Source organism: Hemiscyllium ocellatum, chromosome 1 (assembly GCF_020745735.1).
Source record: "Hemiscyllium ocellatum isolate sHemOce1 chromosome 1, sHemOce1.pat.X.cur, whole genome shotgun sequence".
NCBI classification, from domain to species: domain Eukaryota; kingdom Metazoa; phylum Chordata; class Chondrichthyes; order Orectolobiformes; family Hemiscylliidae; genus Hemiscyllium; species Hemiscyllium ocellatum.
In genome coordinates, this window is record NC_083401.1 from 158,399,554 (window position 1) to 158,412,642 (window position 13,089).

Genomic DNA, 13,089 nt, shown 5'->3' on the forward strand with positions numbered 1-13,089 from the left:
AATATTCGTATGCACTTGTCAAATTGCTTACCCGTTTCGAACTCGCCATAAGCTTGACTAGGCTGTTTCCTTAAATTTCAAAACTTTTGTCTGTACGTTTCTGTAACTGATGCATGTGCGCCCAGTGTAGTTTATTTTTTAACCATTTCATAAGCCATAGAAACCTACTCTGACAATGAACCATAAATTCCAATACTTTATCAGTCAACTTGCTCTGCATGTACTATTGACAGTTATCCTTTGGCAGATCGCTATAATCATCAAATGACATGAAGAATGCCTCCAAATATTTTAACTCAAACTTTGATAGCGCCTATACAACGGTAAATATTGTTGCATTTACATGGATTTTAGATCATCCCCATCAGAGGCTTCTTCAGGCTGACAGGACTCCTTTTGTAAAGGCATAGTTTTAAGCTTCTGTTCAATTTCTTTCCCTTTTACAGTCTCTTTAATGTCTAGTTACATCCTTCTTATTTCAATTTCAGTTTGAATTCATTTTGATTCCGTCTCACGTTCCTTTTTTTTGTTCTGCTCTCTGCTTGTCTTTTTCTGTCCTTTGGAAATCGCTCTCCACTTCCTGCTCCAGGCCAGCTGCTTTTGCTTCCCCATTCTGAAAATGATTTAACTGTACTCAATATGAACAGATTCTGATGGTCCACTATTTGGAATACCTGGTCTCTCTCTCTCTTTCTATTAAACTCAAATGCAGTGCTCGATCTTTATTTGTGCCTTCTTAGGCAATTCTGGTTCTAATTTATCTGCCAGTTCCAATCAGTCTGATTGTGTGACTTGTTGTATGTTTGTTAGGAACATATCTTCCTCTTGCAGGATAGCTTTAGCAGTTTCTAATTGCAGTGACTGTAAGGAGGTCAGCCAGTTTGACCTCATAGAATATGAGTTCCCTGACTTGGGCTGTTAATCTGTTCCAATCAGAGAGCTCTGGCTGATAGATATAAATAGGGGTGTCAGAGGTTCTGTTCACTCTGAGAGCTGGCTCTGAGAGAGCTGAATCAGTATCAAGGACTCGCCACTTGTATATAAAGGGCAAGTTAATGACGGGATACTGGCCCCTGTAGAGTTAATGCAATCATATTTTTAGTAGTATCGAACCAAGTGTTTCTTTTTATCTCTTTGTCACACACTAACTCCACATTCAATCTTACGTTGACTTGGTTCCAAAACATCCCACCCACCAGTTCCCAAACTTTATCACAGATTCCTGGTCTGGTGTGCTGCAAAGCCAGCCCCACTTTTCTTGGTGTCATCACTAATGTGAATAGATTTAAGTCAAACGACCCAAAATCCCCAATTTACTAGACTGACGAACTCAATCATCAGTCAGGTAAAAGAGGAGAAAATCAGAGCTATACACTTCAATAGCACCAGTCTGAACCACAGCAATTGAAGAGCTGTTTCTTTCAATATCTTCTTTTTCATTTTTTTATTACTGTTGTTCACACACTCTCTCTTCCATTCACTGGTTAGGAATTAATGCTTTCATTACTCCTCCATCAGGGGATTTACAAAGAAACAGGACAGCTCATTGTTACTGGAGATTTTTACTACCCTGACGAGAGAGAGGGAGAGACAGACACACAGATTTTTTTTATGCTTTCCCTTTGCAGGCTAGATGCACTGATCCCACACAAGCTGCGATTATGAACCTAACAAGACATTGTTGTCAAACAGTTCGTCCCTTTACTCAACCCATTGGCTCTGCAGTGTCTGTTCTTGATCTCACCATTCTAAGGGGAAGCAACATTGCATATAGCTCAGAGCGTGCTCCCTTGACTTTAAAACTGTATCTGGTGGTGGTACCCTGCTGGAGGTAGTGGAAATAGCAGCTCATGACCCTTTTTTTGATGTGGATGCTGTTTGGATGGCAAGTGAGGACGAAGGAGATTCTATCGCTGTTGTGGGAGGGAAGAGAAGGGTGAGGTCCAAAATGCAGGAGGTGGGTCAGACACAGATGAGCTCCTTGTCAACCATAGTCATGGGGAATCCTTGGTTGAGGAAGAAGATGGACATTTCAGTGGCCCCCTTATAGAATCTGGCATCATCAGAATTGTTGCAACAGAGACAGAAACTAGGAAAATAGAAATTGAATCTAAGAGAGTGTCCTTACAGGAAGCAGAATGTGAGAGGATATGTAGTCAAGGTGGTTCACGGTGGATTTATAGTGGATATTGGTGGCCATCCTTTTCCCAGAAATATAAACAGATGTCAAGAAGGGAGGATCTTGTTTCATTTGGTGATCTCCCCAAACAGCCTCATAGTTTCTTCATCAGACACAGCCTGCTTCTGCCTCCTTCCAAAAATACACAAACAGGAGTGCCCAGACACACCCATTATTTCTGCTTGCTCCTGCCCTCCAGGTCTCATGTCTTCCTACCTTGACTTTTCCTCCTTTGTCCAGTCTCTTCCCGCTTACATCTGCAATTCTTTTGTCGCTTTACATCAGATTCAGAATTTCCAGACTGGGGGGCACCGGCCACCTCTTCTTCACCATGGACATATATTCCCTTTACACATCCATTCCCCCATCAGGGTGGTATCAGAGCTCTCCGGCTTTGGCAACAAAGGCCTGAATAGTCCCCATCTATCACCACCGTCCTCTACCTGGCCAGACTCAGACTCACCTTGAACAATTAACTCCTCTGATTTTCTTCAGATCAAAGATATGGTCATGAACACCCACACGGGCCCCAGTTATGCTCATCTCTTTGTGGAACATGCCTTGTTTCAGTCCTTTTCTGGCCCCCATTTTCAACTCTTTCTCCTGTTCATCAATGACATCATCGGTGCTGCTTCCCTCTGTCATCCAGAATTGGAAAACTTTTATCAATTTCACTTCCAATTTCCACTGTGCTCCCACCTTCATCTGTTCCATCTTAGGGCCCTCAGCCATGTCCATCCCATCTTCCACATTTTAGCCCTCACCCCTTCTCTTCCCTCCCACAACAGAGATGGCCCTTGTTTGCCATCCACCCAGCATCCACATCCAAAGGATCATTAGCGCCATTTCCACTATCTCCAGCAGGATGCCACCACCAGAGAGATATTCCCCTCCCCTTTCTTGTCAGCTTTTAGGCGTGAGTGTTACTTCCAAGACACCTTGGTCCAGTCCTCCTCTACTCCCAACACTCAGCATACTCCATGGCACCTTCCTATGCAATCGCTGAAAGTATAATACCTGCCTATTCACATCCTCCCTCCTCCTCACTACCCAAAAGCCACAGACACACCTTCCAGGTAAAGCAGTGATACTACTGTATTCGGTGTTCACAATATGGTCTCTGGATAGACAAAATGCACACTGAGTGACCAATTTGCAGGATATCTATGTCTCTCCTCAAAAATGACCTTGAGCATCCTGTTACCTGACACTTCAACACACCACCATGTTCCCTGGCCAATATCTTTGTCTCAGGCTTGCTGCAGTGCTCCGGCAAAGCTCAGCACAAGCTGGAAGAACTTCCTGCCATTTTCCACTTGGGAATCCTGTAACCCTCCGGGCTGCATACCAAGTTCAATTAGTTTAGAGCCTAAGCACCTTCTCCCAAGTCCTCGCCCCAACCCCTACACACCTGAGATTGTCATCGTATGGGCTGCTATCACAGACATGTGATGGTAGTCAAGCAATCAAACATTTCCTTTACCAAACAGAAATATTGCTGATCTGGACTTGAAATTTTCTGTACAATCTGGCTCAGACCAGGAGTTCAGCATAGTTTGCCTTTACAGCAATATCCTTCTAAATCACGCACATTATATTATTACCTATTTCCAATGAATAACAAAAATAAATTCCAGTTTCATGTAAAGTATAATATCACTTTGCATAATATAACTATTTTTGTCTGTATGTGTACATAACCATGCTGTGTATAAAGACAATTAATCTTTAGCAAATTGAAGTTTTTTTTGTGTACTAAAGATTTTTTGTTTCTTTAACAGCAAAATGTGATCCAGTATGCCAGCATGGTGGCGTATGTGTGCGGCCTAATATGTGCTTATGTAAAGAAAGCTACACTGGACCTCAGTGCGAACTAGTGGATCGAAACATTCAAGGAGTGGCAAGGGCAGGTATTATTCAACTTCCAGTATAATATGTATATGTCTTTAAGCCAATAACTTGCATCAAATTGTTTGACTGGTTAACAGGATGTATCTGTAATAAAAGGAATTGTTGGAGCAACAGGTGAAACCAGCTACTTTAGGCTACTACTAAGTAGCAGCAACAGGAGTGGTGCATTCCACTGACAGGATGCTGACAAAGATGTTCTGCCTATCTCACAAATCAGTAATGTGGGAATGAATTTCAGTGCCAGTGTGATGCCAAGTATGTAGTTCAAAAAACTGGTGGATCATATCAAACAGAGTGCCCTTTCGGATGTGTGCAACAGCCAAGGACTAACCACACCCAACCAGCTTGCACATGCAAAACTCACATCAAGGTGTTGAACATGAAAGTCAAGAGTGTGGTGCTGGAAAAACACAACCAGTCTGGCATCATCCGAGGAGCAGGGGGAGAATCGACGTTTCAGGCATAAGCCCTTCATCAGGAATCAGGCTCTCATGTTGAACATGAAATGTGATCCTACAATTGGGTGACATTTGCCAGATAGTCATGAATTATGACGATGACCAACTTAAGATAGTCAAGTTCACAGTGTGGTACAGAAGCGTGTACTGGAAGCTACGTCTATTGATACATAAGTGCCTCATTCAGGCAGAAAGTACATGTACATGCACTGAACCTGTTTCAGCTGAACAAATAGATGACTGTCATTCTCTTGTTAATTATCAGGGCAATGCCCTGAACAATCAGAGTCATTTAAACTAAGTCTGGCTGTAAAGTATCAATCAGCACTGATGGGTGCATTCTCCTTGGCAATTCCTCCATCAATTGTCTCACGCAATTTATATGTTGGTTTTCACCTTAAATTGGTAATCTTGCAAAGCATCCTAATGATTGCAAGGCAAAAAGCTTTGACAAAACGTCTTTTTCCAACAATGCAGCACTGAATCCTAGTGGTTACGAATCAAAATCTTACTTAAAGTAGCCACACAAATGCTGTATCAAAGACTGGAACTTCTGAGGGGAGTAACTTACCTCCTGACCTAGCACAGACTGTCCACCATCTGTAAGCCAGAATGAGGAGCACTATGGTATTCTATCCACTGGCCTGAATGAGTGCAGCTCCAACAACACTAAAGTAAGTCAACACTCTGCCAAGACAAAGCAACCCACTGAATGGACATCTCATTCACCATCGTAAACATTCATCTGGCACCTCCACAGAGGCAGCAATGTACACCATCTCCAAGATGCACTATAGTTTTCAACAAGACTGTTTACACCCATGATCTGTAACACTTAGAAGGACAATGACAACACAGGAATCCCTCTGTGTGCAAGTTTCTCTCACAAGCTACACACCACCCTGACTTGGAACTATATCAACATTCCTTCACTAGTTAAGTTATACTTTGTGTTTTCAATGCAGAATAACTCCTGTTATTCTAATTATAGTAAACCATCATTGTTATGTCCTATGCATTGTACTTCTGATTGTTCAGTTACCACAGAAGAACTATACCGAGGTTGAAAACACAAAACTGTGCTGTACATCAGTTGCAGCTAAATGACTAGTATCCATAATACGGGATGAAATTACTAAGGATTTGAGGTAACATGAATTATTCAGGACCAGTCAGTGTGACTTTCCATAAGGCTGTTATGTTTGACAAACTTTATAATTCTTTCATGCAATAAAGAAAATGAAGTGAAAATGATTTACCTGGGATAGCTTTTCTTCACAATCAGGATAGTAATCTTGGCTGAATTTGTTTACAGCATTCAGGCAAATTTGATTCTATTGAGAAGTTACCATATTAAAATGATAATAGAACTGGACTCTGAGGTTAACTCTGGTTTTCTCTCTATGGATGCTGCTAGACCTGCTGAGTCTCTCCAGCACTTCCTATTTTTGGTTTAAATTTCAAGCATCTACTGTTTTTTAGTCTTTATCATCATTTTGGAGATCTGTTTTTACAACTCTTTACATTCTTAGCTGTAAAAATTGAAATGCTCCATTTTTCAATGTTCTCTTCATAACGAATCTACAGTGCAACTGTTTCAGTGCTTTTTCTTCCCATGATATGATGTAAACTGGAATGAACTTCCTGAGGAAGTGGTGGATGTGGGCATAGTTACAACTTTTAAAAGACACTTAGTTAATACATGAATGGGGGGGGGTTGGAGGGATATGGGCCAGGAGTAGGCAGGCGAGACTAGTTTAGTTTGGGATTTGTGTACAGCATGGACTGGTTGGACTGAGGGGTCTGTTTCCGGGTTTGACTCTACAATGGAATGCCAAAACTTCAAAACAGCATTTAACTCAAATCTACAGTTTTGAACAATTTCATCACTAATAATTTGCTTTTAGACTTTATATCTCTGATTTAAAGACCAAAGATACTGTATAATAATATGGATTTTGCTACCATCGTAAACAGCCTGCCTATCTACATATCAAGATCTTTCAGCTACTGTGCTGCAGTGTATGTTTTTTAGATTAGATTTCCTACAGCATGGAAACCAGTCTACACCGACCCTCCGAAGAGTAACCCACCCAGATCCATTTCCCTCTGACTAATATACCTAACACTACGGGCAATTTAGCATGGCCAATTCACCTGACCTGCACATCTTTGGACTGTGGGAGGAAACCAGAGCACCCGGAGGAAACCCACACAGACACGGGAAGAATGTGCAAACTCCACACAGACAGTCACCTCAGACTGGAATCGAACCTGGGACCCTGCTGCTGTGAGGCAGCAGTGCTAATCGCTGAGACACCGTGCCACCCCTAAATTTTCATTCTAATTTAATTCTTCCAGCATTTTGAAAATTGTGTTGTACAGGTCGTTCTGCTATAATGCATTATTCATTAATGCAAATTGGCTATAACGCGATTGATGAATTGGGGACACTGTTTCTCAAGCTCGAATTTTTAAAATGCATTCCAGAGGTTATGAATCCGCAATTTATGATTTTCCAAATTTCAGAGATTCAAGAATGGACCCAGAAAATTGTATGTTAGCAAATGTAACAACATTATTTAGGAAAGGATACTATAAGCCAAGTAAACCTGATGTCAATCAGAATTAAAATACTGGAATCTATTATTAAGGAAGCCTTAATGTGTTTAATCATAGTTTAATGAGACATGGTTACCATAGTTTTACAAAAGGAAAATTGTGTTGACAAACTCATTGAAATTTTTGGTGAGGATGTAGCTAATTGGTTAGATAAAGGGGAGCCAGAAGTTATTATTTACCTTTCCAAAGGTATTTGATAATGTACCACACAAAGGTTTTACATGCTTAAATAAGGGACGATGGAGTTGGAGGTAATATATTCACGTGGATGGATTGGTTACTGGATAGGAAGCGAAAAACAAGGACAAAATAATATTTTTTTCAAGTTTGGAGGTTTTAAATGGTGAGGATTAATGTGAGGGTTTCAAGTGTTGACAATTTACATTAATCACTTGGACGACGAGGCCAAGAGTAATGCTGACAATACAAAACAAAATGGGAATGCATGCTGTGAGGATGACTCAAGGAGTCAAGAGGTTTCTACAGGTTAAGTGAGTAGGCAACAAGATGATATATAGATACAATGTGGAGAGGTGGATATTCACTTTATTGGTAAGAACAAGTAAAACATTGAGTGGCATGGTGGCTCAGTGGTTAGCACTGCTGCCTCACAGCACCAGGGACCTAGGTTCAATTCCAGCCTTGGGCAACTGTCTGTGTGGAGTTTGCACATTCTCCCCGTGTCTGTGTGGGTTTCCTCCGGGTGCTCCGGTTTCCTCCCACAGTCCAAAGATGTACAGGTTGGGTGAATTGGCCATGCTAAATTGCCCGTAGTGTTAGGTGCATGAGGTAGGGGAATAGGTCTGGGTGGGTTATTCTTCAGAGGGTCGGTGTGGACTTGTTGGGCCAAAGGGCCTGTTTCCTCCCTGTAGGGAATCTAAATATTCTTTTTAAAAATGCATGGCATGTTAAATGTTGATGTTCAAAGATACTTGGATGTACACGTAAGAAAACTGCAATTCTAGCATGGAGATACAGCAAGCCATTAATAAATCAACTGGCATATTAACGTTTATTTCAAGAGTCAGAAAACAAGAATCAGGAAAATTTGTTACAGTTGCATTGAACTCTGGAGAGGCCTTTGGTTTTGATCTCTAAAAGAGTATACTTGGAGATGGTAAAACAAAAATGAATTAGATTGGTTTCTAGGATGGTGGGGTTCTGCTATGAGATGGGGCAGTAAAATAAAAAATTAAGTGAACCCATACTTTCTAGGTTTTAGAGGAATGGGGTGTAATCTCATTCAGACACATGTTTCTGACAGACTGTGACAGGGTAGACATTGAAAGATAGTTCTGAAGCTAGAGAATCTAGAAGACAAGGGCACAGCCTCAGGATTATGGGGCAATCATTTCGGCCTTAGATGAGGAGAAATTTCTTCACTGAAAAATAAGAGTTATGAATCCTTGGAATGATGGATGCTCTAATGTTTTGTTTATTCAAGACTGGTTTAGAAAATTTGTTGCTGTCAGGGAGTTAAGAGATACGGGAGGTAGCTGAGGAATTGGAGATGAGATTGAGGAACTGTCATCATCATATTGAATGGTAGAATGGGCTTGAAGGGTAATTTGGTCTATTGGTTCTAGCATTTCTAGTCTATGTTGTATATCCAACTCAGTAATGAAAACTTAAAAGAATTGAGGTTACAGAATAGATCCCTGGCATACACTGCTAGTCCTGTTCCACCACCATGTAACTGTCTTCTACCTTCCAACTAATTTCCAACCCTATTCAAAAGTCAACTTCCATTACCATGTACTCTCATTTTTGTAAGAAATCTGATGTAAAATGTTTATAGAAACTTAGAATTTTTCAGGAAAATCCATAAATGCTCTCATATCTGCATTTGGAGCAATCTCCTGAAAAAAAGTCAAGTTAATTAATCAGAATGACACAGCTTTAACAAAGCTGTGCTGTCTCTTTCTAATTGACTCATAATTGTTCAAGAGCTTTAGTCACTCTGTCCTTAAGGTAAGGTTTTAACTGTAGTCACCTGATAACCTGAAATGTCGACTTTCCTTCTCCTGTGATGCTGCTTGACCTGCTGTGCTTTTTCCAGCTCCATTCTTTATCCACTCTGTCTCTCCAGCATCTGCAGTTCTCACTATCTCGAACAGCAAAATTTGTGATTCAAGAAAACCGAAAAGCTAAAGCTTCTTCAATTTCTTCGCCTGTTTCTTTTAAATCCCTGTAACGGAAGCAGCAGGTCCTGAAGACTTTTAGTTTATTCTTCATGTTTTTTCCATTAGAATTTGTTTTGTTTATTTTGAATGCAAGATACATCTCCCTTGATGTTGTTAACTGATTAGTTTTACAATTAAACCCTTCCACAGTATCAAATGTCTGAAATGTCCATTTAAATGGAGTTTGAATTGAACATTAGTGTTTTTTTCAGAGCTGCAACAAGAATTTATCATAAAAGTTGAATTGTTTAGTTCATCATTAATAAGTTGGATTCTTTAACTACTTCCTTTGGCAATGTATTCAGATTTACTTTTTCATTATTTTCCTCGGCAGCAGTTTGCCAGCAGCCCAGAAAACATGGGAACTGTAACACCCCTGTAAGACGGTGGTTCTTTAATGCGGATACCAGACAGTGCGAACAGTTTCTCTATCGAGGTTGCCAGGGTAACAAAAACAGATTCAGCTCATATGAAGAGTGCATAAAAACCTGCTTACCAAGAAACCATCAAGGCACAGGACTGATACAAGGGATAGATAAATAAACTCTTGGCCAGCCATCTTTTAGTTTCTTCCACACTGAGAAAAAGAACAAATGTATTTCAAGATAAATTTTACTTTTTGATGTATATTTTACATGGGACTAAAAGATTTTAAAATTCAAAAATGGGAAGACAGGTTAATTCAGGTTTTTGTTGTCTAACCTTAAATTTATTTTAAATGATGTGTAATATCTGAAATGAGATTTTAGAAACGGTGATATCTAAGAAAAATGGTCAGGAACATGCGTAAGCTCATTACTGGTATGTCACTCGTCGGATTCTAATTGGTGTACGTAGATTTTAAAAAAAGACATTTAAATGTATAATTTCTTTTAAAATCTAATATATTGTTTATGTAAATGCATGCTTAATGTCCTCATGAATACAGTAATTTACTGTGACTATTGAGCTGAGAAATTGTATTTTTAAACATAACCTGTTACGTACTGTATTGCATTTGTTATAATACTATATGTAAACAGCAACAAATATGCTAAAGTATATTTTTAAATACAGTAGCTGCAAAAACACGACCACTGACAGTTCTCTTGAACTGATACAGCTCTTTTCATGGGCCCACATTTAAATGTTCATTAAGCTGTAATCCAGTGGTGAAAGGGGAGTTATTAATGTCAGTTTAACACAGGAGTCATTGGGGCCTAGTACTGTTACATTTGTCAAGGCCAATAGTCAACAGGTTATTATAAGTGTGTTATTGACACTTGGAGGTAAGCTTCTCTTTCTGCTGCTGGAGAGATAGATTTTATTTTTTTTTAAATTTCTCCCTGAACTCATCCATTTCTCTTACCAGCAGGTCCCTAAAACTTTTGCATTTGAAGAAAATATCCTAAGGTCTACTCTGTGCCAGGTTTATAACAAGAGTTATGCTCCTTGACACCTGCCCCTCCCCCACCCCACCATACCTGTTGGAAATTACCATGTATGTTCAGCACTTAAATGCAACAATTTAACTGTGAACTTCAATACAGGACACGAGGTGAAACAAGTTAATATGTGGTTAGGTGAGGCGTTTGCTGGAAATAGTTATGCAAAGAATTATTAAATATTTTGTTCAAATATCATCTTTATATCATCGATCTTAATAACTACAATATTGCACTTTTTCAGTGTCCCTCATCAATTTCACACTTTCATATCTGGACAACAGATTTAAGTACAGCAGTAGTTAATAGATTTAGTACTACATTAATATATACCTGACTTTAAATAATTTGGTTTTGAGAAGAATTGCTTCTTAGAGAAATGTTGCAATAATTCACAGCAGTTATAAAAATAATTTAACATCCAGAAGAAAGCAGCTGCAACGTTCAGTGTTCAACAATAGGCAAAAGGTAAAGTCTGTTTTGTGGTTTAACATTGTTCATCAACACTGGACTTCTGCTTCAGGAATTAGTGAAGTACAATTTTGTAAGTTTTCAACAATCAAATAGATGTTTGGGAAAGTCTGCTTTTTTAGTTAACAGCCCAGATCTCCCAAAGATCAGTTACTCCACATCAACAACTCCCAACTCTATCCAACTCCACATCTGTTTTGGGATCTCTGGACACCTCTTTCCCAGGAATGCAGAGCACAGAGTCACCCTCAGGACTCCATCACAGCAAGCTAAAGTCGGGGAGGAAAGACAGAACAAGTCCCCTTTTATCGACGAAAATAAAGCAAACAAAACAGCAGGTGCTGAAGATCTGAAACAGACAAATGCAGAAATTTCTGGAGAAACTCAGCAGATCTGGCAGCATCTATGAAGAGAAAACAGTTAACATTTCGAATCCTGTGACCCTTCTTCAGAACTCAAAGGAGCCAGGAAAATATGGCATTTATGCTGATGAAGGATGGGGGTTGAGGGGGGGGAACAGTGAGAAGATAGGTGGGGAGGGAGCACAGAGAGAGAGAGAAAACAAAACAATAGGTAGTATTATGGCCCAGACCAAATCCCCTCAAAATATATTAAGAAGATTGTTTAGATTCTAACTTGTTCTTATTGAAAAGGTAAGTGTAAGGCATCACATTCCATATGCAATTCAATTAGTAAAATAAACTACAGTTGAAATACAGAAAAAAAATTGGCTTAACTGTAACTCTATCAAAATGCGCAACAAAATAATATACATATTAACTACTACTGTTCCAATATTGTAACATCCTATAAACACACACTTGGCAAATTCAGTAAAAAGAATTGTCTCACATGCAATTTTCTTTTAGATTAGATTACTTACAGTGTGGAAACAGGCCCTTCGGCCCAACAAGTCCACACCGACCCGCCGAAGCGCAACCCACCCATACCCCTACATATACCCCTTACCTAACACTACGGGCAATTTAGCATGGCCAATTCACCTAACCTGCACATCTTTGGACTGTGGGAGGAAACCGGAGCACCTGGAGGAAACCCACGCAGACACGGGGAGAACGTGCAAACTCCACACAGTCAGTTGCCTGAGGCGGGAATTGAACCCAGGTCCCTGGCACTGTGAGGCAGCAGTGCTAACCACTGTGCCACCGTGCCGCCCTCTCGCAGCATAAAGAGAACCTGAGTTTTTAGCTATAATAGAGAAAGTATTAAGAGCATCTAAGTCCAGCTTCAAGATGCCAGCAACTGCAGAAAGCTAAAACTAAACATTCTGGTTATATGGGAGCTTCACCCAACCCATTCAGGCTGCTGCTATTGTTCCAACTTTAAAAAAAAATCCAGGTCCTCACAAGTTGTTTCTTTTATTGGCATTGAGCAGGCTTGCCTTTCACCTCTGCCTTAACCTTTCTTCATAAAAAAGCCAGGACAATATGCATGTCTTAAAGCTCTTGTATCATCAGACCTTCCTCCCTTAAAAGAAAACGTCAATACACAAAGATAGCTTCATTTTTAAAAACTTTTCATCTTACGTTATTATTGCACTACAATATATATACATATACTGACTCTAAGCATGCAAGTATTCACTACTACAGTGGTTAGCACTGCTGCCTCACAGCGCCTGAGACCCGGGTTCAATTCCCGACTCAGGCGACTGACTGTTTGGAGTTTGCACGTTCTCCCCGCGTCTGCGTGGGTTTCCTCCGGGTGCTCCGGTTTCCTCCCACAGTCCAAAGATGTGCGGGTCAGGTGAATTGGATATGCTAAATTGCCCGTAGTGTTAGGTAAGGGGTAAATGTAGGGGTATGGGTGGGTTGCGCTTC

At 40.1% G+C, this 13,089-nt stretch overlaps 1 protein-coding gene across 5 annotated transcripts in view; it reads left to right on the plus strand.

Annotated features, from left to right (window-relative positions):
• Positions 1-10,975, plus strand: part of hhip (hedgehog interacting protein) — a 157,511-nt gene extending 146,536 nt beyond the window's left edge. For 3 of the 5 annotated variants that reach the window (XM_060827011.1, XM_060827010.1, XM_060827017.1), the window contains 2 exons: positions 3,961-4,089; positions 9,688-10,975. In XM_060827011.1, the coding sequence (XP_060682994.1) occupies positions 3,961-4,089; positions 9,688-9,896 (338 nt within the window). In that variant the 3' untranslated portion in view covers positions 9,897-10,975. The remainder of the gene's footprint in view (positions 1-3,960; positions 4,090-9,687) is intronic. The other 2 variants (XM_060827012.1, XM_060827027.1) reach the window with 2 other exon arrangements.
• The last annotated feature ends 2,114 nt before the right edge of the window (positions 10,976-13,089 follow it).